Source organism: Schistocerca americana, chromosome 11 (assembly GCF_021461395.2).
Source record: "Schistocerca americana isolate TAMUIC-IGC-003095 chromosome 11, iqSchAmer2.1, whole genome shotgun sequence".
Classification (NCBI taxonomy): Eukaryota; Metazoa; Arthropoda; class Insecta; order Orthoptera; family Acrididae; genus Schistocerca; species Schistocerca americana.
In genome coordinates this window covers 125,525,667-125,550,664 of record NC_060129.1, presented here as the reverse complement: position 1 = coordinate 125,550,664, position 24,998 = coordinate 125,525,667, and the positions used below count along the sequence as shown (strand labels likewise).

Genomic DNA, 24,998 nt, shown 5'->3' with positions numbered 1-24,998 from the left:
TGACTACCATTGAACCTATATTGAGCATTTACATTTTCTTTTTGTTTTAGTAGCTTCCTCACCGCGTAATTGCACGATGAGTGTGTATATAGGAGAGGGAACTCACTGTATGCGAGAGACTGCATCGCCATCAAGTGAAGGAGCCGTTGTTGTTGCCATTGCTGTTGCTGTTGCCGTTGTCGTTGCTGTTCCTGTTGCCGGCACAGCTGCAGCAGGAATCTGACTGCTGTGGGACTGGCGGGTGGCGCTGGCGGTGGTGGTGGTGGTGGTGGTGGTGGTGGTGGACCTCACTTGTGTAGCGGTTGGTGTGCTGCACACAAAAAGTGAGATGCACAGTGTGAGCACGTGTGACCATGTGGGAACCATGCGGTGGCTTATTGTAGCCAGTACAGCTGAAGCACTGTCCACACACAGGCAATAGGCAGAACACACACCAACAACAAGGGTAGTGCTTCAGTTAATACAAATGACGTAGCACTGAAGTACTGCTTCTCTGCCGGCCACGGTGGTCTAGCGGTTAAGGCGCTCAGTCCAGAACCGCGCGACTGCTACGGTCACAGGTTCGAATCCTGCCTCGGGCATGGATGTGTGTGATGTCCTTAGGCTAGTTAGGTTTAAGTAGTTCTAAGTTCTAGGGGACTGATGACCACAGATGTTAAGTCCCATAGTGCTCAGAGCCATTTGAACCATTTGAACTGCTTCTCTTGAGTTCGCCACAGCAGTAATTCACTACACCAAGCATAAGATGGTTTAAAATTGAGCACAAAGAACAGGTACATACAGTGACTGACAGTTATGTTAAATTTAATCACAGAATTATTATACAGGTCAGTGCAAGTTCCCTCAACAACAACAACTGCAGACGAATTAGAAGTGTACTATGTTGGATGTGACAGTAATTAAAAATTTCACTATTGTCATACTATCATCATGATGCAGTGTTCAAACTGTGTATTAAAAATTGGGGTTGTGAAGGCACAGACGTTAAAACGTGGACAGCTGGTTTTTAACTGACTGGAGAAAAAAATTCAGAGTAGTAAATAGTGCAGGAGTGCGAAAATCAAGATTTCGTGATAGAAACAACCTATGGTAGTGGGAGCATTAAAAATTTTATCGCAGAAACTGAAATTTTATCCAGTACATAGATTTTTCACAAATTTAGATATTTTAAAATGGTTCAAATGGCTCTCACCACTATGGGGCTTAACTGTTGAGGTCATCAGTGCCCTAGAACTTAGAACTACTTAAACCTAACCAACCTAAGGACACCACACACATCCATGCCCGAGGTAGGATTCGAACCAGCGACCGTATCGGTCGCGCGGTTCCAGACTGGATATTTTAAAACATTTGCTCTCACTCTCTAAGTACCTATGAAGTCATGAAGTGCTTAAAATCAGCAGTGACATTTACCAGTGAGTAGAAAAATGGCTCTGAGCACTATGGGACTCAACTTCTGAGGTCATCAGTCCCCTAGAACCGTAGCAGTCACGCTGTTGCGGACTGAGCGCGTAAAACTGCTAGACCACCACGGCCGGCCCAGTGAGTAGAACTCACAGTGACCTGAATGATGACACTGGAGGGATCATCTGTATGTGTTAGTTTGTGTGTGTGTCTTTGTATGTGTATGTATGTGTGTGTGTGTGTGTGTGTGTGTGTGTGTGTGTGTGTGTGTGTGTTTGTGTGATGAGGAATGCTACGATTTATAGTATATGAAGCCTGTCATTCACATGTAGATGTGAATGCTAAACTCAATGAGAAATTTACCAATAGGAGCCAGAAAACTAAAAATAGCATGGATATAAGGATGGGTTGAGTCATGGGGTCATGAAACTCTCCCCTTACAGCATTTTATTATCCACAAATGTAAAAAATTATTATGTTTATATTAAAATATTTTATATGTTTCACTTTTATTATCATTAAAATCCACAGCATCTGTGGCGCATTAAATGTGGATGTGATGGTAAGTTGCATTTTTGGGCACACATTAAAAGTGGGTGTAGTGGCAAGTTGCATTTCGAGGGTGGCACATTAAATGTAGGTGTGACAGTAACTTGTTTTTTTGGGAGAGGAGCACATTTGATGTAGTTGTGATGGTGCGCTACGTTTTGGGCAGAGGAAGAAATCAGTAAGAGAGCGTGGCAACCAAAAAACTGACCTTTAGATCCTCACCTATGACTAATGTCAAAATGTGTGTGAAGTGTTAGGCTGTGAGTAATGGGACAAGAATCTCATGTACATCATTAACAGGAATTGAAAAATGCACAGCCAGATGTGACTATCGTGATAATAACAAACTCTTCAAAATTGTGGGTGTTTGTGATATGAGACTGCATGCAGAACAAGTTTGGCTTAATGCAGACAAATATATTTATGTATAATGTATTAAGAAAACAATTTCTTTACAATAAAAATACAGAGCAATAGTAATACACTCCTGGAAATTGAAATAAGAACACCGTGAATTCATTGTCCCAGGAAGGGGAAACTTTACTGACACATTCCTGGGGTCAGATACATCACATGATCACACTGACAGAACCACAGGCACATAGACACAGGCAACAGAGCATGCACAATGTCGGCACTAGTACAGTGTATATCCACCTTTCGCAGCAATGCAGGCTGCTATTCTCCCATGGAGACGATCGTAGAGATGCTGGATGTAGTCCTGTGGAACGGCTTGCCATGCCATTTCCACCTGGCGCCTCAGTTGGACCAGCGTTCGTGCTGGATGTGCAGACCGCGTGAGACGACACTTCATCCAGTCCCAAACATGCTCAATGGGGGACAGATCCGGAGATCTTGCTGGCCAGGGTAGTTGACTTACACCTTCTAGAGCACGTTGGGTGGCACGCGATACATGCGGACGTGCATTGTCCTGTTGGAACAGCAAGTTCCCTTGCCGGTCTAGGAATGGTATAACGATGGGTTCGATGACGGTTTGGATGTACCGTGCACTATTCAGTGTCCCCTCGACGATCACCAGTGGTGTACGGCCAGTGTAGGAGATCGCTCCCCACACCATGATGCCGGGTGTTGGCCCTGTGTGCCTCGGTCGTATGCAGTCCTGATTGTGGCGCTCACCTGCACGGCGCCAAACAAGCATACGACCATCATTGGCACCAAGGCAGAAGCGACTCTCATCGCTGAAGACGACACGTCTCCATTCGTCCCTCCATTCACGCCTGTCGCGACACCACTGGAGGCGGGCTGCACGATGTTGGGGCGTGAGCGGAAGATGGCCTAACGGTGTGCGGGACCGTAGCCCAGCTTCATGGAGACGGTTGCGAATGGTCCTCGCCGATACCCCAGGAGCAACAGTGTCCCTAATTTGCTGGGAAGTGGCGGTGCGGTCCCCTACGACACTGCGTAGGATCCTACGGTCTTGGCGTGCATCCGTGCGTCGCGGCGGTCCGGTCCCAGGTCGACGGGCACGTGCACCTTCCGCCGACCACTGGCGACAACATCGATGTACTGCGGTACGTCCACCTGGCCTCCCGCATGCCCACTATACGCCCTCGCTCAAAGTCCGTCAACTGCACATACGGTTCACGTCCACGCTGTCGCGGCATGCTACCAGTGTTAAAGACTGCGATGGAGCTCCGTATGCCACGGCAAACTGGCTAACACTGACGGCAGCGGTGCACAAATGCTGCGCAGCTAGCGCCATTCGACGGCCAACACCGCGGTTCCTGGTGTGTCCGCTGTGCCGTGCGTGTGATCATTGCTTGTACAGCCCTCTCGCAGTGTCCGGAGCAAGTATGGTGGGTCTGACACACCGGTGTCAATGTGTTCTTTTTTCCATTTCCAGGAGTGTATGTTTCTTGCTTCAAACATGTATTTACGTTTTAATCTACACTGTACAATAGAGATCAGACGACTACCGTGCAGGCTATAAGTTGATTAGACGTAATTGAGGAAGTACTAGCAATGTCACCTCCACGCCAAGGTTTCCAGTAGGTCAAATAGGACATAATGTATTGCATAATATTAAAATCTAACTGAAACATGTATGAGTGTTCCTGGTTAGCAGACTTGTAGGTGGCATATATAACTGTAAGATGGTGTGGAATAAAGGAAAATCTAGATGTAAACGATTCTTCAGTGTCCAAGTTGAGATGGAACGGCAGCAACAACAGATGGGGTAGAGAAGATCATCGGCTGAGGCCTGGTAGTAGAGCCATGAGCAACCAGGAGAACCGGATAGGGATCTGACACCTGTTGACCCAGGGTGCACGAAAGTGTGTTGACAACTACAGCCCTTTTCTGTGGAATGCACCCACATACTGTGTGTGCTCTGGATTATGGCTGAACAGAAAGGGGAAGAAACCGAGAAGGGTAGACTCAGCATAGTGTACGATCAACCACAGCTGCCATGAGGAGTGGTTTGTGGTACCATGAGGTGGTCACAGAGTGTCTGTGTGAGGAGTAGGCAGCCACCCATTGGAGCACAAATGCTGCTTTCACTTTTCTCTCTGCACATCGAAATACAAGCTCTGACTGGAAAAGCAATCACTCTTTCGTTTGATGTGCTTTGTAAGTAATTTCCAAAATAACAAAAACTTGTGTTGGGCAGGTTATTGGGATATTGCATATACAGGGCGAACCTACCCCGCAGATAATTCGGAAATTGAAAATGCTACTGATGTGCGGTTTTCGCAGGACAGATTGTTAGTCAAACCTGCATAGTTGCTGGGTGCGTTGTTGTTATGTTTGCTTGTAGTGTGCTTGTGTGTTCCTTGAGTACAAAGGGCGTTCAAAAAGTTTTGTACAGTCGTCTCTAATTTTTTTAATTTTTTTCAGCAGGAGAATGAAATTTACTACACCCCAAGCTGTAGTCACACAGTCAATGGAGCATTTGTCCAGACAATTAAATAACTAGCGTTTGCTTAACACAATTAATGACTGCAAATAAGGTTGGATTACCTAAAGGTCAAAATGGTTCATGATGCTATGTTAAACTTAACTCTTACTCGACTTCTGGGTAATACACGGTGTATATAAAGTCCGGGAATACTTCAATTATTGAAACTTCCTGGCAGATTAAAACTGTGTGCCGGACCAAGATTCGAACTCGGGACCTTTGCCTTTCGCGGGCAAGTGCTCTACCAGCTAAGCTACCCAAGCACGACTCACGCCCCGTCCTCACAGCTTTACTTCCGCCAGTATCTCGTCCCCTACCTTCCAAACTTTACAGAAGCTCTCCTGTGAACCTTGCAGAACTAGCACTCCTGAAAGAAAGGATATTGCAGAGACATGGCTTAGCCACAGCCTGGGGGATGTTTCCAGAATGAGATTTTCACTCTGCAGCGGAGTGTGCGCTGATATTAAACTTCCTGGCAGATTAAAACTGTGTGCCGGACCGAGAATCGAACTCGGGACCTTAGCCTTTCATGGGCAAGTGCTCTACCACCTGAGCTACCCAAGCACGACTCACGCCCCGTCCTCACAGCTTTACTTCCGCCAGTACCTCGTCTCCTACCTTCCAAACTTTACAGAAGCTCTCCTGCGAACCTTGCAGAACTAGCACTCCTGAAAGCCACGCTGTGGCTAAGCCATGTTTCCGCAGTAAACTTTCTTTCAGGAGTGCTAATTCTGCAAGGTTCGCAGTAGAGCTTCTGTAAAGTTTGGAAGGTAGGAGACGAGGTACTGGCGGAAGTAAAGCTGTGAGGACGGGGCGTGAGTCGTGGTTGGGTAGCTCAGAGCAGTTGCCCGCGAAAGGCAAAGGTTCCGAGTTCGAGTCTTGGTCCGGCACACAGTTTTAATCCGCCAGGAAGTTTCATATCAGCTCACACTCCACTGCAGCGTGAAAATGTCATTCTGGAAACTTCAATTATTTATTGCACAAGAACCAAACACTGTACAGATATCATACATATGTCATTTTGAAACAAAAAAAACCTGAAAGTTTTTTTTCTGTATCCGCCACAGCGTAGTTTTGTAATTTGCTGATAGCGCTAGACGCAAACATGGCGAGTTCAGGGGTGGAGCGAACTTTCGGTGTGTTGGAGTTCGACAAAAGCAAGTGTGCTACAGCTGTTCAACAGATGTTTAGAACCAAGTTCAGTAAGAAGCCACCAACAAGGAAGGCTATTTACCACTGGCACAGCAAATTCGTTACGATGGCTTGCTTGTGTGCGGCAGAGAGAAGCGGACATCCCAATGTGAGTGAAGTGAATGTGCACCGTGTGCGAGAGACATTCATTCGTAAGGTTCAAAAATGGCTCTGAGCACTATGGCACTTAACTTCTGAGGTCATCAGTCCCCTAGAACTTAGAACTACTTAAACCTAACTAACCTAAGGACATCACAAACATCCATGCCCGAGGCAGGATTCGAACCTGCGACCGTAGCGGTCGCGCGGTTCCAGACTGTAGCGCCTACAACCGCTCGGCCACAGCGGCCGGCCATTAGTAATGAGTACAAAGATATCGGTGTGTCGTGCATTCTGTGAACTCATTTCGTCTCCAATGCCAGTGTGGAAAGTCCTGCGACAGCAGCTGTCTATGAAACCATTCAAACTGGAGCAGGTGCAGAAGCTCAATGACAACAACGAAGACAAGCCTTTTGTTCGCAGGGGATAGCTGTTTCATGAAATGGCCTCCCCAATCACCAGATCTCACTCCGTGTGACTTTTTTCTGTGGGGCCACACTACAGATCTGGTGTACGTACCGCCTCTACCATGTGATGTAGCAGAGCTCCAGGAGAGAATACGGGAAGCGACTGCCACAGTCGACGATGCCATGCTGGGACGGCTATGGCAAGAATTCGATTACCGTATTGATGTCTGCCGGGTCACTCATGGTTCGTATATCAAAAGTTTGTAAAAAAAACCTTCGGAGTTTCTCTTCAAAATACAATACGTAGGACATCTGTACAATGTTTAGTTCTTGTGCAATAAATAATAATTGAAAGTGTTCCCGGACTTTATGTACACCCTGTTTATCTGCTAATAAACACAGTTAAATTTAGAGGTTCAATGAACCTGTTATGAGGAGGCAGTTAAAGAACCATGAGCTACCAGAAAACGAATGTCTGTAATGGTGTATTTTACAGCAGAGACACATCTAAGGAAACTCAGTGACAAGCATTGTAGGCTTGGAAATACACACATACACGAGAAACAAAGGTGAGTGGTTTGCCTTCAGCTACCTGGTTTCTGCCGGTGGATCAGAGAGCAGCCGGCTCACTTCAATCAAATCTTTAGGCTGACGAAGCATCGCATCTGCCCATCCCTGGGTGGCCATCACCTGGTGGGTGTGTGCCTTGATGAAGGTGATTGCAGCCTGCCTGAGGCTGCCACAAGAGTGCCTCACCGCGAGAACCGCTGTGGCCGCTGCGGTTTCCAAAGCCAGCTGTGCGGCCACCTGTTTCTCACACTCTGCCTTAAGCCCCGACAAGGCGTACTTATCTGCTGCAGCAAGCAGCTGGGGGGCTATGCTGGGCAGCTGGGGCGCCTGCAGGGTGTACAGGTATGAGACCAGCTGGCGCAGCACCGGGCCCTCCACGTCCGCGATGGCCACCTCTCCGCTGCTGGCCTCCAGCGTGTCGTGCTGGAACATGGCAGTGAACACAGGGCTCCTGTCCACCAGGACTGCCCGGTGCGCCGCCAGCCGTGTGTCACCTGCCACCAGCATCACGATGGCGCCGTCCCCAGCGTCCAGAAGGGCTCCCAGGTCTGTGGCCATCGTCTCCTCAACCTTCTTAACTGTTTCCATTGTGGATGATTCTGAAACATAGCATCACTTAGCAGCCTTTTGTCTAGATTAGAATCGATATGTTGTCGTTCTAATATATCTGTAGTGAGTAGATCCCCCCAGACGTAGATTATGTATCTGTAGTGAGTAGATCCCCCCACATGTAGAATATGTCAGGAAACAAGAATACACTATAAACATTTACAAAGAGAAATAGATATGCTAAATTATCTTCCATGGATTCCAGGTGAAAAATTTTAGACAGAGAAAAATATTTACTACACTTATCAACAACGACTACATTACTGGACTGAATTGTACATGATACATTGTTTGATATTATCAGTATATCTACACATCAGTCGTTTCTGCTAACAAAATTCATTACTGAAGTGGAAGGAATTGCCCGTCAATAAATTCTTCACGCTCTTCATAAACTGAACTCCATTTGTAGTTAAACGCTTCATGACTGCTAGCAATTTATTGAAAATGTGTGTTCCTGAATAATGGACACCTTTCTGGACTCAAGTTTTAACATTAAAATTTTGTGAAGTTTATTCTTATTTCCAGTACTGATTCCATGAACTGAACTGTCCATTGAAAAAGAGATATATTTTTAATGAGAAATTTCACCACGAAATAAATGTATGGATAAGCAGTAGTTAGTATACCTAATTCTGTAAACAGGTCTCCTGCAGAATTTCTTGAATTCATGTCTCAAATAATTCTCATTACACGTTTTTGAACTCACAGAAAGTTAGGCTGACTGGATGAATTATGTTGAATAATAATCCTATATGACATTATGGAATGAAAGTGTGCATAGTATGCTAGATTTATCATTTTTATATCCATTATGTCTTACAACATTTCCAATGCATACAGAGATTTGTTTAGGCACATCAGCAATTCTGTGATATGCTCCACCTAGCTGAACTTATTGTCTTGCTGAAATCCAAAGAATTTAACACCGTCAACTTCTTCTATCTGCTCCATGTCATATTTTAGGCATATGCTCGTGGGGAACCTTTATAAACTCTGAACTGAATAGTTTTTGTGCTATTTATTACAATGTTTATAACACCTGAATACAAAACTAACTTGGCATCTCATAATGTCATTGACGAAAGGTCACTGATGTACACAAGAAAAATTATGAGCCCTAAGATGGAACCTTGTGGGATTTTACTTATCATTGGTACACAGATGAATGAAGCCTGAAACGTTAATACATGTCCCTTCCGTATATGAAACCCTTTGTGTCTTTTCAGACATAAAGAATATTGTGAACAATTTGCAGCATTTACTCTTACATCATAATATCCTAATTTACTCAAAAGGAGTTATTTATTTGCTGTGTGGTATGTAAGCACATTATCAAATAAAATAAAAACAATAATACATTTAATTTACACAGTCAAATGCTTTTAAGAGATTGCAAAATATATTAGTAGTTTGTAATTTATTGTATAATGAAAATCGTAAATCCTTTCTGCGTGTATAAACAGCCTTCCCAATATCGAAACCATTTATAGAAATTCAAACTGTGACATGAAAATATATTATTTGTTGTCAGATGGTTAAGAAGCTGATTGTATACTACCTTTTCTAAAATTTGGATCAATGGGAAAAGTGAAAATGGACATAAACATAACAGTATTTCTTTATCTCCTTTATTAAACAATGGTTTAACTTCACCATCTTTCAACAATTCAGGCAATGTTCCACTGATAAATGACTGGCTACACAGATAACTTAATATGTTACCAAACTCAGAAGCACGCTCTTTAATTAACTTTGCTGCTATTTTATGAAAACCACCTGACCTTTTTGATTTTGAATATTTATTGGTTGACATCACTTCTACAGGAATTATATGTTGGCGAAGTTATTTGTAATGAATGGTCCAAGATGTTTCATGGCAGCATCACCAACTTTTCAGTAACAGTTATGAAACGCTTGATACAAATTTTGCAACATTGCACACATCTGTTACCAGTGTATCATTTACTTTTAATACTATCTGTCCCTCTTCATCTCAAATTCTCTACCTGTCTCTCCTGTTGCTAAATTCCATATTCTGTTCATTTTGCCTGATGTGATTCTCTGGTTCTTGTTATGCATTTGCTTTGACACCCACAGCACCACTTTTAATATTTTGCAGTGCATTTTGCTATAAGCTACAGTATCAAAACCAGACTTGTGTCTGAGTGACAGATACAGATTCCTATTTGTCTTCCAAGATACCTTTATTCCTTGAGTAATCCACAGTGTATTTGTAGACTCTGGTCTAATCTGGGTTAGTTTTGGCAAAAGCAGCTCTCAAAAACGGTAAGTATATTATTAATCGTTGTTTGTATTTTCCATTAATGCTGTGAGCCTGTATACACAACTACAGTTCATATCTGTGAGCAGTTTGCCAAAATGATCAATTTGTGGCTTGCTGGCTACACTCTTGAGCTCTGATTTAGTAAGTTTCATATCCTTCTTATTATTAACATTTAACAAAAGAAATTGCATGATCTGGTGTATGAGGTCATTGACTAACAGTTGTAACATAATTTTCTTCATTAGCTCTTTGTACAAAGATATTAACGGTTTGTAACATAATTTCTTCATTAGCTATTTGTACAAAGATATTATCACTGGCTGTTTTCAAGCAATTAGCTACGCTAGTTGGGAAATTTGCAGTAGGAATTAAGCTTAATGCTAATGTTACTGACTGTAATGAATTTTTACTGGAGAAATTTTTGAGAACATGTATGCCAAAATCATCAATTGTCACTATTTCTTTTTGTCGTTAAATAGGGCAAAACACCTTCAAGGTGATTTGTGGCTTGTATCATAACAAATGGTGTAAATGCCCACAGTTGAGAGTACACAACACTAGATGCAAACAAGTCTGGTAAACGTGGGCTCTAAAACGTCTATCAGAAGAACATCTTCGATACTGTGAAACAAGTCTCTTATATTGAAGCTCTTTGCTTTCCATATTTTGGAGATGGTAGTAAGGACCAAAACAAGATAAAAATGTTGAGTAAACATAGGTTCTAAAGTGTGTACTATAAGAACTATAAACACCTGGCCATCTTCGCTATAGTGAAATACATCTCTTCTAATATATTGCGTAGGCTTCCATGGCCAGAGTCAGTCGACATAAAAGTTTTCTGGAAAAAAAATTGTACCACGTCATATTGTATAAATGCAGTAGTTTTATAGACTATGATGCGGTACCATACCCAGAAAACTTTTATGTCGACATCTCTTCTACTGAACAAGTGCACATAGCTATACTCATTTTACAGCCTGTTTTGGTCCATACTGTCTCCACCCATAATATGGAAAACAAAGAGCTTGCAGAAGAAGAGCTCTGTTTCACAGTGTCGAAGAAGAAATGCACATAGCTCTTCTGGTATGCATTTTAGAGCCTTTGTCTGCTGGATTGCTTGCATCTAATATCATGTACTTTCAACTATATGCGGTTACACCATTAATTATGGTACACCCACTATAAACAGACTAAAGTTATCTGTAGGTGCTTGGTATACATTTACTACAATTACTAAATTACTACATTTACTACAATGACAGAAAAAAATTCCTGCACCAAGAAACAAGTAATGTAGAGTAATGAAATTTTTGGGGTACGTTTGGCTAGGCAACGTGGTTAACGTTACATAATTACTGGTTCATGTAAGTGTGATAGAAGTCAATACAAATGTGATATCCTATTTCATAACAACCAGTGTAACTGCCAGAATGTTGAATGTAAGTGTGCAAACGGACATGCATTGTGTCGTACAGGTGCCGGATGTGAGTTTGGGATAGAGTTCCATGCCTGTTGCACTTGGTTGGTTAATACAAGGATGGCTAATGCTGGTGGTGGATGATGCTTAAGTTCTAGTACAATGATGTTCCACAGGACGAGATCGATTGGAGACAGATATGGTGATCGAGTAGGCCAATGCAACATGTCGACCATCTGTAGAGCATGTAGGGCCACAACAGGGATACATGGGCGAGCGTTATCCTGTTGGAAAACATACCCTGAAATGCTGTTCATTAGTGACAGCTGAACAGCTCGAATCTCGCGTACAAATTTGCGGTGAGAGTTCATGGGGTGACCGCGAGGGTGCTCCTACTGTCATACCAAATCGCCCTCCAGTACAGTGTATCTAGGCTGCAGGCACAGGGTCGTTGGGTCGCTCACCTGACCTCCTTCTGACCACACATAGCCATCAACGGGACCGAGGTAGAACCATCTTTCATCAGAAAACGCCTCTGACCTCCACCCTGCCTTCCAGTGCGCTCTCGTTTGATACGTTTGATGCTACGAACGCTGGTGGTTTGGGGTCAGTGGAATACCGCTTTAGGGAATCTGCCTCGGAGATTGTCGTTGAAGTAACCGATTTGTAACAGTTGTGTCACTGTGGTTCCAACTACTGCACAGGTCGCTGCTGCAGATGGAGTACGATGCGCCACATCCATACACCGGACGAGCCTGCCTTCCCTCTCGGTAGTGTCACGTGGCAGTCTGGAGTCCGGTCTTCTTGTGACCGTAGCTTCCCGCGACCACTGCTGCCAACACTCACGTACAGTCACTACATTCCTGCCAAGTTTTTTTGCAGTATCACGAAAGGAACATCCAGCTTCTCGTAGCACCACTACACGACATCGTTCAAACTCAGTGTGCTGTTGATAATGGCGACTTTGTCGCCTTAAAGGCATGTGTTCTTGTTGTTGTTGTCTTCAGTCCTGAGACTGGTTTGATGCAGCTCTCCATGCTACTCTATCCTGTGCAAGCTTCTTCATCTCCCAGTACCTACTGCAACCTACATCCTTCTGAATCTGCTTAGTGTATTCATCTCTTGGTCTCCCTCTACGATTTTTACCCTCCACATTGTCCTCCACTACTTAACTGGTGATCTCTTGATGCCTCAGAACATGTCCTACCAACCGATCCTTTCTTCTGGTCATGTTGTGCCACATACTCCTCTTCTCCCCAATTCTATTCAATACCCCCTCCTTAGTTATGTGGTCTACCCATCCAATCTTCAGCATTCTTCTGTAGCACCACATTTCGAAAGCTTCTATTCTCTTCTTGTCCAAACTATTTATCCATGTTTCACTTCGATACATGGCTACACTCCATACAAATACTTTCAGAAACGACTTCCTGACACTTAAATCTATACTTGATGTTAACAAATTTCTCTTCTTCAGGAACGCTTTCCCTGCCATTGCCAGTCTACATTTTATATACTCTCTACTTCGACCATCATCAGTTATTTTGCTCCCCAAATAGCAAAACTCCTTTACTACTTTAAGTGTCTAATTTCCTAATCTAATTCCCTCAGCATCATCCGACTTAATTCGACTACATTCCATTATCCTCGTTTTGCTTTTCTTGATGTTCATCTTATATCCTCCTTTCAAGACACTGTCCATTCCGTTCAACTGCTCTTCCAAGTCCTTTCCTATCTCTGACAGAATTACAATGTCATCGGCGAACCTCAACGTTTTTATTTCTTCTCCATGGACTTTAATACCTACTCCGAATTTTTCTTTTGTTTCCTTTACTGCTTGCTCAATATAGAGATTGAATAACATCGGGGAGAGGCTAAAACCCTGTCTCACTCCCTTCCCAACCACTGCTTCCCTTTCATGCCCCTTGACTCTTATATCCGCCATCTGGTTTCTGTACAAATTGCAAATAACCTTTCGCTCCCTGTATTTTACCCCTGCCACCTTTAGAATTTGAAAGAGAGTATTCCAGTCAACATTGTCAAAAGCTTTCTCTAAGTCCACAAATGCTAGAAATGTAGGTTTTCCTTTCCTGAATATTCCTTCTAAGATAAGTCGTAAGGTCAATATTGCCTTACGTGCATTCCTGATTAAAATCAACTCACCACCTCCAATCTCAAAGATAACTAACTCACACGATCGTTACAGCGCATATTTAAAGCCAACTAGACTTCCATTCTCATCGTGGCGCCACTAGAGCCACTCCCATGCGACTGGCGCCAAATTTCAATAGACATCATCTTTTAGATGTAGAAACACGCCTACCAACTTTAGTTTATCCCGCAAAACTCCTTCTTGGTAGTGGGATTTTTGTTCCGCCGGTGTATTATGAAGGATTTATTACGAAATTCAACATCGGCCGCATATGCTTCGACATGCTTTTCTAAGCAAACTTTTTGATACGAGAATTACTGATGAGTGTGGCAATTCCGTCTTTTCTCCATTTATGTCCTACAAAAGTGAGATGCTAACCTGAGTCCTGCAACACATCACACGTCTATAAGAGTGTGTCGTGATGTTCAGACAGGCCAATTATGTCAACCGGGTTTCGTAATCATAATTCAACAATGCAGGTAAGTGGTTGTTCACAGTTCACCTTCGATACTTGTATGAGGCACAGAGATATCTGGGTCAGCTTCAACGCAACAATATCGTTGCCATGTCAACTTAATGCGACAGGAGAATAGACACAAATCTGTAATAATACCGTTTTAAAGAATTTCCTTTCGGTTTCAGCACATTTCGTTTGCATAGGAAGCCTCAGAAGGGACGGAGACCTCACTTCTTCTGATTTCGTAGAACACTGCAATGTTACTTGACCAGGAAATAATTCGAAATGAAGATGTACCACAGTACTAAAGAGGTCGTAAGTAACTATAGCAGGATTTTATTCAACGCGTTATTCTGTTGATTTCTCCAGTTATTTAAGGAGACAAAGATATTTTATGAACGGAATCTGATTTATTCTGCTTTTAACCATTAGTCTTGCATGTAACCATTGAGGAGTTGGTTTACACAGAAGATCAGTCATCTCCTGCTTAAGGCTGAGATGCATTCCAGGAAAACGTTACCTTAGGGTAGCAGGCATACTCAGGCTGCAGCTCATGTACAACGCGTCTGAAATATTAAAACAGGACAACACCTGATAATGCTTCAGGGATATGTCTGAGCGTCATAGAGAACCTGCTTGTCCTTCAGCTGAGTTAGATACTATCAAATTAAAATTGTAGATCAGTATATACTATTGTTTAATCCTTAATGCTAAACTCTAGAGTTTTCCGAATCTATTAAAAACTATGGTAAAAATTGAGATAATGACTATAAAATTTGAGTTTTTTCTAAACATTATGTTTAAAATGTAACACCTCATATATATATATATAGTGTATATAGTAAGCGTCCCTCTTGATAAGTATGGAGGTGTGATTACGCATGTCAATCACATCGCGATTACGGGCAGCATGGGGTTCACGCCTGAGCCTCAGGACGTGCGCTAGCAGCGCATGTCGGGTGTTTCAAGCGTCAACTTCGCGTCTCAATGTCTCGGGATGCATTGGGAATATTGCGATGCAATCAACGCCATTTTGTATGTGCTTTGTCATACTATGGATTGCTGAAGAAAAAATATAGGAGGTCCATTTAAAAAAAACATAAGTTTGTGTTAAAAAACACATATGCTTTCGTTTTAGAATGTTTCCAAATATGTACATTCATGGGCCCCAGCCCTACATTAATATCGGTGAAAGTCGTTTTCCAATAGCTATTTCGTATTGTGTAGCTGGAGCTATACCAAAGAAGTGCTGCTCATCACGTCATCACGTCTTTCATGCGTCACCCAGTGTCAACGCAGAGCGTCGGTTTGTTTCCCGTTACGAGCAAAATAATTTTTGAAACGGAATTTTACGTGGCCATTCGATAGAGCGGTTCCCGACTGATCTAGTGCGATATCCATCTTATCGACATGTACGAGTGACAGGGACAGTAAAGCGCGGACGATAACCGCTACCCCAGCGGCGATATCACCGACCTAGCTTGCTTTGACTGCTATCTCGATGCAGCGGCGCTGCGAAATGGGCCCTGTACAATGACTGCAGAGTAGACGGCAGCGGGCGCTGCGAGCGTTATTAGGTGAGGAACTAAGGAAAAGCAAGGTCAGCATCTTATGAAAACGCACATCCTTGGTATAAAATAAACGTGTAATGACTTCACGTACGTTGTTCCAAAACCAGTAGGATTTCCCGTTTCACCAATTACGTCCTTTCATCGGAACAGTCTGTAGTTAGTGGAATAACAAGGCTAAAATGACTCCGAGCACTGGTCATCCGTCCCCTAGAACCTAGTGTGGTGTCACCGCCAGACACCACACTTGCTAGGTGGTAGCCTTTAAATCGGCCGCGGTCCGTTAGTATACGTCGGACCCGCGTGTCGCCACTATCAGTGATTGCAGACCGAGCGCCACCACACGGCAGGTCTAGTCTAGAGAGACTCCCTAGCACTCGCTCCACTTGGACAGCCGACTTTGCTAGCCATGGTTCACTGTCTGCATACGCTCTCATTTGCCGAGACGACAGTTTAGCATAGCCTTCAGCTACGTCCTTTGCTACAACCTAGCAAGGCGCCATATTCAGTTACTATATGTCTTCTGAACAGATAATATTGTGAATCATGTACCGTCGAGAGCGACGTTCATCATTAATGGATTAAAGTTAAGTATCAAACTAATTACGTCCGCTTTCTGAATTCTAATTCCTTGTCATGTTCCAGAACTCACGTCAGTATAGCCCTTCCCTCCTCACGCCAGCCTGCGTGAGCTAAAACGCGTGCCTTTCGGCCTCCTCTAGTAACGCGGTGTTGGCTCTTCTGCCAACACAACACATAGAATTACTTAAACCTAACTTAACCTAAGGACATCACACACAGCCATGCCCGAGGTAGAATTCGAACCTGCGAAAGCAGTAGCACGGTTCCAGACTGAAACGTCTACAACTGCTCGGCCACGAATAACAAGGTACATAAAGAAGTATTGCATAATAACCATACAGCAAAATACTGTTTCTGTGCTATCACTCGCCAAAATCTCATTCCAATATCTCAAACCGTTTATGATACACGAAGAATGTTGTGGATGTCTGGCTTTATCTCTGGCGCAATGCGGTCGGAAACCAATTTTCTCGACATGGGTGACAGATACAGACTTACACCCAAGTCTAAAGAAAAATTCAATATGTTAGCTAAATTTCAGCAACATATTATGTAACATGCACCAGACGGAAAATCATAGCGACTCCTGTTTATCGTAGCAAACTTTAGAAATCCGAGCAGTGTCTTACTTGTACGCAAATATCACAATAACTATGATCGTCAACGAAACGATAGGCACATCATAATGGAGCTGACGTATAAAGATACAAGTGAAGCAAAACTGAAATTTTTTTACTGAATAGTTTCGGTAAAATCGTCCGAGAAAGATTGCACGGCATGCGCGTCGGTTCTGCCATCGCCGACAGAACAAATGAATGAACTCCCCCAACGCTTTGGGCAAAAGCTGGACACTTGGGATCGGCCACGCCAACTATAGACTTGACTGTCAAGGCGAAGGCCTCAGGCATAGCCAACCGATTCGGCTCAAATTAGGCAGGTCGCTTATGTACAATCCAAAACCAAGGACTCTAAGATACCCTACTGGCCATTAAAATTGCCAGACCAAGAAGAAATGCAGATGATAAATGGGTATTCATCGGACAAATACATTATACTAGAAATGACATGTGATTACATTTTCACGCAATTTGGGTGCATAGAACCTGAGCAGTCAGTACCCGGAACAACCACCTCTGGCCGTAATAACGGCCTTGATACGCCTGGGCATTGAGTCAAACAGAGCTTCGACGGTGTGTACAGGTACAGCTGCCCATGCAGCTTCAACACGATACCACAGTTCATCAAGAGTAGTGACTGGCGAATTGTGACAAGCCAGTTGTTCGGCCAACATTGACCAGACGTTTTCAATTCGTGAGAGATCTGGAGAATGTGCTGGCCGGGGCAGCAGTCGAGTCCGCCGAAGTGGCCGAGCGGTTCTAGGCGCTACAGTCTGGAACCGCGCGACCGCTACGGTCGCAGGTTCTAATCCTGCCTCGGGCATGGATGTGTGTGGTCTCCTTAAGTTAGTTAGGTTTAAGTGGTTCTAAGTTCTAGGGGACTGATGACCACATCAGTTAAGTCCTATAGTGCTCAGAGCCATTTGAACCATTTGCAGCAGTCGGACATTTTCTGTATCAAGAAAGGCCCGTAAAGGACCTGCAACGTGCGATCGTGCATTATCCTGGTGAAATGTAGGGTTTCGCAGGGATCGAATGAAGGGTGGAGCCACGGGTCGTAACATATCTGAAATGCAACGTCCACTGTTCAAAGTGGCGTCAATGCGAACAAGAGGTGACCGAGACGTGTAACCAGTGGCACCCCATACCGTCACGCCGAGTGGTACGCCAGTATGGTGACGACGAATACACGCTTCCAATGTGCGTTCACTGCGATGTCGCCAAACACGGATGCGACCATCATGATGCTGTAAACAAAATCTGGATACATCCGAAAAAATGACGTTTTGCCATTCGTGCACCCAGGTTCGTCGTCGAGTACACCATAGCAGGCGCTCCTGTCTGTGATGCAGCGTCAAGGGTAACCGCAGCCACGGTCTCCGAGCTGATAGACCGTGCTGCTGCAAACGTCGTCGAACTGTTCTTGCAGATGGTTGTTGTTTTGCAAACGTCCCCATCTGTTGACTCAGGGATCGAGACGTGGCTGCACGATCCGTTACATCTGTGTGGATAAGATGCCTGTCATCTCGACTGCTAGTGACACAAGGTCTTTGGGATCCAGCACGGCGTTCTGTATTACCCTCCTGAACCCACCGCTTCCATATTCTGCTAACAGTCATTGGATCTCGACTAACGCGAGCAGCAATGTCGCGATACGATAAACCGCAATCGCGATAGGCTACAATCCGACCTTTATCAAAGTCGGAAACGTGATGGTACACATTTCTCCTCCTTACACGAGGCATCACAACAACGTTTCACCAGGCAACGCCGGTCAGCTGCTGACTGTGTGTGAGAAATCGATTGGAAACTTTCCCCATGTCAGCACGTTGTAGGTGTCGCCACCGGCGCCAACCTTGTGTGAAAGCTCTGAAAAGCTTATCATTTGCATATCAGAGCATCTTCTTCCTGTCGGTTAAATTTCGCGTCTGTAGCACGTCATCTCCGTGGTGTAGCAATTTTAATGGCCGGTAGTGTATTTTGGCTCAACGCCCTCACGTTTTTGAGAAAACCACCCCTAAAGGCTACGTCCAGCAACTGACCCAAAATTGGCGGGATAGGAAGACAATTGTAACTAGAGTATTTCTCATCGTGAGGTGTAGGGACCACAAATGCATACTTTCCCAGAAATCGAAGAAAGAAACTTTTACAGCTCCCGCTTGTGCACCCGCATGGTAAACGCTCTTCGCCGAGAGCAGCAACGCAAGTAGTCCGGCTCCGTTGTTGGACGGCGGAAGAGATATGGTATTTTGTTGCTAAAATTTTTGCTTTTTTTTTTTTTTTTTTTTTTTTACGCATTTCGCCCTCTTACGTCGAATCCCGCCCTCGCCTCTACCCGGACGCTGTTTATTACCCGAGGACGAAACACAATGCCGTCACGTGGATCAGAGGTCACGTGATTCATTGTTTATTTGGACGTGGTGTCACAGAACTCGTGGGTTTTTGGAACTATTTAAACGATCGTCATTGCGCTATTGTGAAGAACCCTAAGTGCGGTCAATACTTTTCGAACTTCTTGCGGAGCATCGTCCACGATCCGCGCCTTAGTTCGATTATTTATCTCAGGAGATAAAATGGTTCAAATGACTCTAAGCACTATGGGACTTAACTTCTGAGGTCATAAGTCCCCTAGAACTTAGAACTACTTAAACCTAACTAACCTAAGGACATCACACACATCCATGCCCGAGGTAGGATTCGAGCCTGTGACCCTAGCGGTCGGGCGGTTCCAGACTGAAGCGCCTAGAACCGCTCGGCCACAACGGCCGGCCGCAGGGGATTAATTTGATACGTACGCACAAGGAGATGAACAGATAAGAAGCTACACGACATTACAAGAAAACATGCCATGAAAAAGCGGCAGCAGCGTCCATGGAGTATCGACGCTGTATGTGCGTGTTACAGAAGTGTAGCTTTGTGTTTATTTTTCTTTCTTTCAAAGACACGGTGGATTTATTTTTTGTCAATATAAATGAATATTCTCCTATGGCCATTTACCCCTTCCATATGTTCCTGTATGGCGATGGAGACATAGTGGCCAGGCCTTGTACAGTGACCCCTGCCCACATCGCAACGCGACAGTCAAAGTAAATGGCTGGGAAGCGGAGAAGCTGGGTTCGAATCTCGAGGAAACCTTGCGGATGTTATTCTTCTCGCTTATATCTTTCCATATCTCAATTGCTATTTTAGGTTGTACACAAGCGACCTGCCAGATCTGAGCCGAATCGGTTGACCGTGTCTGAGGCCTTCCCCTTGTGAGCCTGAAGTTGGGAGAGGAATTACCGGGAAACAGTGCAAAGCAGCGCCCGCCCATTACCCGGAGAAACTGGGAGACTAAAGCCGTCGGCACACGGACCGTGCATCAGAACGTTGAGCGTTGAGCGTGCCGAGTTTCTAACGTCATAGCGTGGAATAGCACGTTCGGGAGTCTTTCCGGACGTGCAGAGCAGTATCTAACAAGGGAACCTCCCCATCGCAACCCCCTCAGATTTAGTTATAAGTTGGCGCAGTGGATAGGCCTTGAAATACTATTCAATCGAGAAAACAGGATGAAGTTGTGTGTAACTATGAAAAAAAAATAAGCAAAATATACAAACTGAGTAGTCCATGTGCAAGATAGGCAACATCAAGGGTACTGTGAGCTCAGGAGCGCCGTGGTCCCGTGGTTAGCGCGAGCAGCTGTGGAACGAGAGGATTTAGGTTCAAGTTTTCCCTCTAGTGAAAAGTTTAATTTTTTATTTTCAGACAATTATTATTTGTCCGTCCGTCCGTGACAAACTCATATTTTCATCCCTTTTTTGGGAGTGATGATCACATCCACAAGAAAATCTAAATCGGGCAAGGTAGAAAAATCTTTTTACCCATTCGCCGAGTGTACAAGTTAGGAGGGTCGACAACATATTCCTGTCATGTGACACACATGCCGTCACCAGTGTCGTATAGAATATATCAGACGTGTTTTCCTGTGGAGGAATCGGTTGATCTATGACCTTTCGATCAAATGTTTTCGGTTCCCATTGGAGAGGCACGTCCTTTCGTCTACTAATCCCACGGTTTTGCGGTGCAGTCGCAAAACACAGACACTAAACTTATTACAGTGAACAGAGACGTCAATGAACGAACGGACAGATCACAACTTTGCGAAAATAAAGAAAATAAACTTCTCCCTCAAGGAAAGACTTGAACCAAGGACCTCTCGTTTCTCAGTTCCTCACGCTAACCACGGGACCGCGGCGCTTCGCAACTCTCACTGCCCTTGATGTTGCCTCTCTTGCAGATGGACTTATTTTTTTCATAGTTCCACACAACTTCTTCCTGCTTTCTCGATTGATCTGTGTTCAGATTTTCAAGCCCTATCCACTGTGCCAACTTATAACTAAATCTGAGGGGGTGCGATGGGGAGGTTCCCTTGTAAGATGTCAGATATTCTCAGCGTGCGTCTGAGCCTTGACCAATGAGACGGCACAACGCCACCTACGTCACACGCACGCCGTCTCCCTTCAGTACAGAGTTGTGAGGCGCCATATTGGCATTCATTTCAAGCCTATATGTATATATGCCGTTTATGAGCATCAGCAAATTGAAAATCACTGGAAAACCCGTTGTTAACTGTGTGATTCGTTCCTATAAAATAATGAGAAACATCATATTCGTGGCAAAAGAATTACTGTAACTTGCGTATTATGAGAGTAGGCTATTTGAAGGCAGCGACACACTGAAGATCCACCCAAAATGTATTGTTTTTGGCGCAATTTGTTATAATTAAATTTCAATTACTAACATATCTAAGGTTTTCAGCAAGACATATCATAACATGTTGTTGTGATGTAGGTTTACCATAATGAGTGGAGTCACTGAGCTCTGAAGAGTTTTATGGTGAGGCAGTGGTTCGCGTCTTGAGCCTGCCAAATTTTTTTTCCATTCGCGTTTTTATTAGGTTCTGTTACTTTATTATTAGTTTAATATAAGCATATACAATAATATTTGATGTTACGTAAATGTAAGTTCACCTTTTTTTGAGGGGTGACTTTGTTCGATTGGCTTAATCTATAGGACAGCTTGCGCTACTTGTATAAAGATATTTTGCTCCTTTTTCTTTTAAGCTTCCTAATTCACATGTTGCAAAGATTCTGCCACTGGGTAGGAACAGTGATCAAGTAAGACTGACACTGGGATTTTACTAAAATGTGGGAATGATGAAATAATGTTTATCTTACTTGGAGAAGTATTGTAAATTTGTATCGCACTGTTTGTAATGGAACTTTTAGAAGCTTGTATCCTTATTGATTGGACATGGTACTTTCCTTCTGGTGGACGATGGAGGAAATGTGCGTTTTAATAGAGCTAACGTGGGAATTTTACGCCCGCCCGTTGAGCAAACAGTGTGATTTACGAACTAGAAACATTCCTCAACTGCTGCTGGAGTGCGTTGTGATTGCGTATAGCCAACACCGACTCAAAGGAAGGCCTCGGCGCTTGTTCGTGACGTCACATCAGCTAGGCACGGCGAACGCCCGGTCTGTTGCAGGCATACTCATAATGGCGGTGTCTCCCTCTCTGACACAGGAAAATGTGAAACTATTGGCGGTAGTTGACCAACACACATTGTTCTGAGAGATTTCTGCAATCAATTAATTGTGCAATTCATTACATTTCTTAACAAATAGTGCCCTCCTGAACTTAAATTTCCACCTGTTTTAAGGACTGACATACAAAAACAACTTCATGGTCCAGCAACAACAGAATTCGTGCTTCTTTACCTTATTTGTAAATCTGAGGAAGTTACGTTTGTACTGAGTTGCTTTTACAAGACACTGTGAACATATTGGTGCTCTTCTTTACGTATCTTGGTTGATTATGGGGTGAGGAGCACTGAATGTTAATGAAATCTCTTGCGATTTTACGCGTTGGGGGAAGAAGTGGGGGGACAGAAGAAGAGGCAAAAGAGAGATACTTGTTTTATCAAATAATTTTTTTTTTTTATCTTATAAAGTTTCTCCTTTCAGTTGCAAGAGGGGAATATTTATCTTTTCTAACGTGCGTGTTAAAAAAGTTTAACATCAGCAGTATTTTCGATGTATGAAGCTATTTTGTTTCCTCATAGCGTGTAGGCTTTCACAGCCGACGTCTTCAGTAATTAAAACTTCCGGGCTAAGAGGCCGTGGTCCAATAGTAGAAATACTTCTCCCTGACGTTTCGTTGCCAGCTGTGGGCAACATCATCTGAGGTGAGTCTATGACTGGCTGCTAGGCCGTGGAGGTCCTTTTTATATAGAACGCGTAGAGGGCGCCACCACTCGTCACGTGTTGTCAACAGTAAAACTATCTCTGGCTGGCGTCATTACTCTCGATCGAAGGTAATCGATTGTCACATCTTTGGTACAGAGTCGATCGCCATATCTTATCTAGCTTCAAGCCTTCTTCTTTCCTGTTAAAATTATTGTGGTGTTTAAAAATCTCTACAGCCTCTCTATACATACGTGCATAATAATGCGATGTCTTAGCTAGCACGCTCGTCTCACTAAATTTTATTTCATGGTCACCCGTTTCAAAAACATGTTCCGCTACAGCCGATTTGTCCGTGTGTCCCAGTCGACAGTTCCTTTTATGTTCAGTTAGGCGAGTATTGATACTTCTTTTTGTGGTTCCAATGTAAACCTTCCCACAACTACACGTAATCTTATAGACACCAGGAGTAGCTAGAGGGTGTCGAACATCTTTCGCCGATCTTAAGCATTCACTAATCTTCTTGGTGGGTCTGAAGATTGTTTCAACTCTGAACGTGGCCAGCACTTTCCCGATACGGTCCGTAACATTGTGGATGAATGGAAGAAAAACTTTCCCCACCGACGGTTGTTGTTGTTGCACGTTTCCGGACATTTTTCTTCTGGGATGGAGTGCTCTATCTATGTCCTTGCCAGCGTACCCATTTTCCTGGAAAGCGGTTCGCAAGTGGTTTAGTTCCTCTTGCAAATAAGGTGGCTCACAGATTTTATTAGCCCTGTCCACCAATGTCTTGATAATACCTCTCTTCTGCCTGGGATGATGGTTTGAATGCTTATGAAGATAACGATCGGTATGCGTATCTTTTCTGTAGACTTTGTGACCCAGAGTCCCATCTGCTCGTTTAATTACTGAGACGTCCAAAAAATTTATCTGTCCATTACTTTCTGTCTCCATAGTGAATTGTATTTTTGAATTGATGCTATTCAAATGCTTCAAAAAACGGTTCAGTTCTTCTTCGCCGTGATTCCATATGACAAAAGTGTCGTCCACATACTGATACCACTTCAAAGGCCTTTTTCTGGCTGACTGCAGTGCTTGCAGTTCAAAAAATTCCGCCTGCTGGGCGCACAGTGACTCCAAGCAGGGGGAAGCGCGGCGGACGTCCTTATCAGCGCTCATTAAAAGCCGGAAGTTAGTTTTCTGCAATTATTGCCTACCAGCGCTTTAATCTCCATAAGAATAACACAGAGCGGAAGTGAGTTTTTCTGCAACACGGGTTAAGTAAATGTACGGCACGCTGAAAATTTCTAAGTCCGAATCAAGGTCACGCGCTTTAACGCGCGTACACCAACTAACAACGTATTCTACAAATGCAGTAGCGTCAAGTAACAACATATTATGAAATGCAGTAGCGATAAGATACTTTTTTATTTGCCTACTTAAATCACCCTGACAAGGAGACCTCACTTACCGTGAGGCCATTTCATAGAATGGCCTATGGCTGTGTGTCTGAGCAGGACTTTGAAGCTCCTGTCAACGAAGCTCTTGCTTGCATATCTGACATATTTCCGACTGATATAGTAGCTTTGTTTTGACATTGCCTTTCCACGACTTATTTTCAGTATAATAATGAGTTCTATGAACAAATTAATGGAGTGGCGATGGGTAGCCCTCTAAGTCCAGCCGTTGCTAATATTTTTATGGAATTTTTTGAACAGCAAGCACTGCAGTCAGCCAGAAAAAGGCCTTTGAAGTGGTATTGGTATGTGGACGACACTTTTGTCATATGGAATCACGGTGAAGAAGAACTGAACCGTTTTTTGAAGCATTTGAATAGCATCAATTCAAAAATACAATTCACTATGGAGACAGAAAGTAATGGACAGATAAATTTTTTGGACGTCTCAGTAATTAAACGAGCAGATGGGACTCTGGGTCACAAAGTCTA

The 24,998-nt window shown here is 43.8% G+C and overlaps 1 protein-coding gene across 1 annotated transcript in view; it reads right to left on the bottom strand.

Annotated features, from left to right (window-relative positions):
- The window catches only part of LOC124554019 (poly [ADP-ribose] polymerase tankyrase-1-like), a 32,123-nt gene that overhangs the window by 5,189 nt on the left and 1,936 nt on the right, over positions 1-24,998 (bottom strand). The window contains exons 2-3 of the mRNA XM_047128047.1: positions 7,160-7,736; positions 107-310 (exon numbers count right to left, since the gene is read on the bottom strand). Coding sequence (XP_046984003.1) covers positions 107-310; positions 7,160-7,725 — 770 coding nt within the window. The 5' untranslated portion in view covers positions 7,726-7,736. The remainder of the gene's footprint in view (positions 1-106; positions 311-7,159; positions 7,737-24,998) is intronic.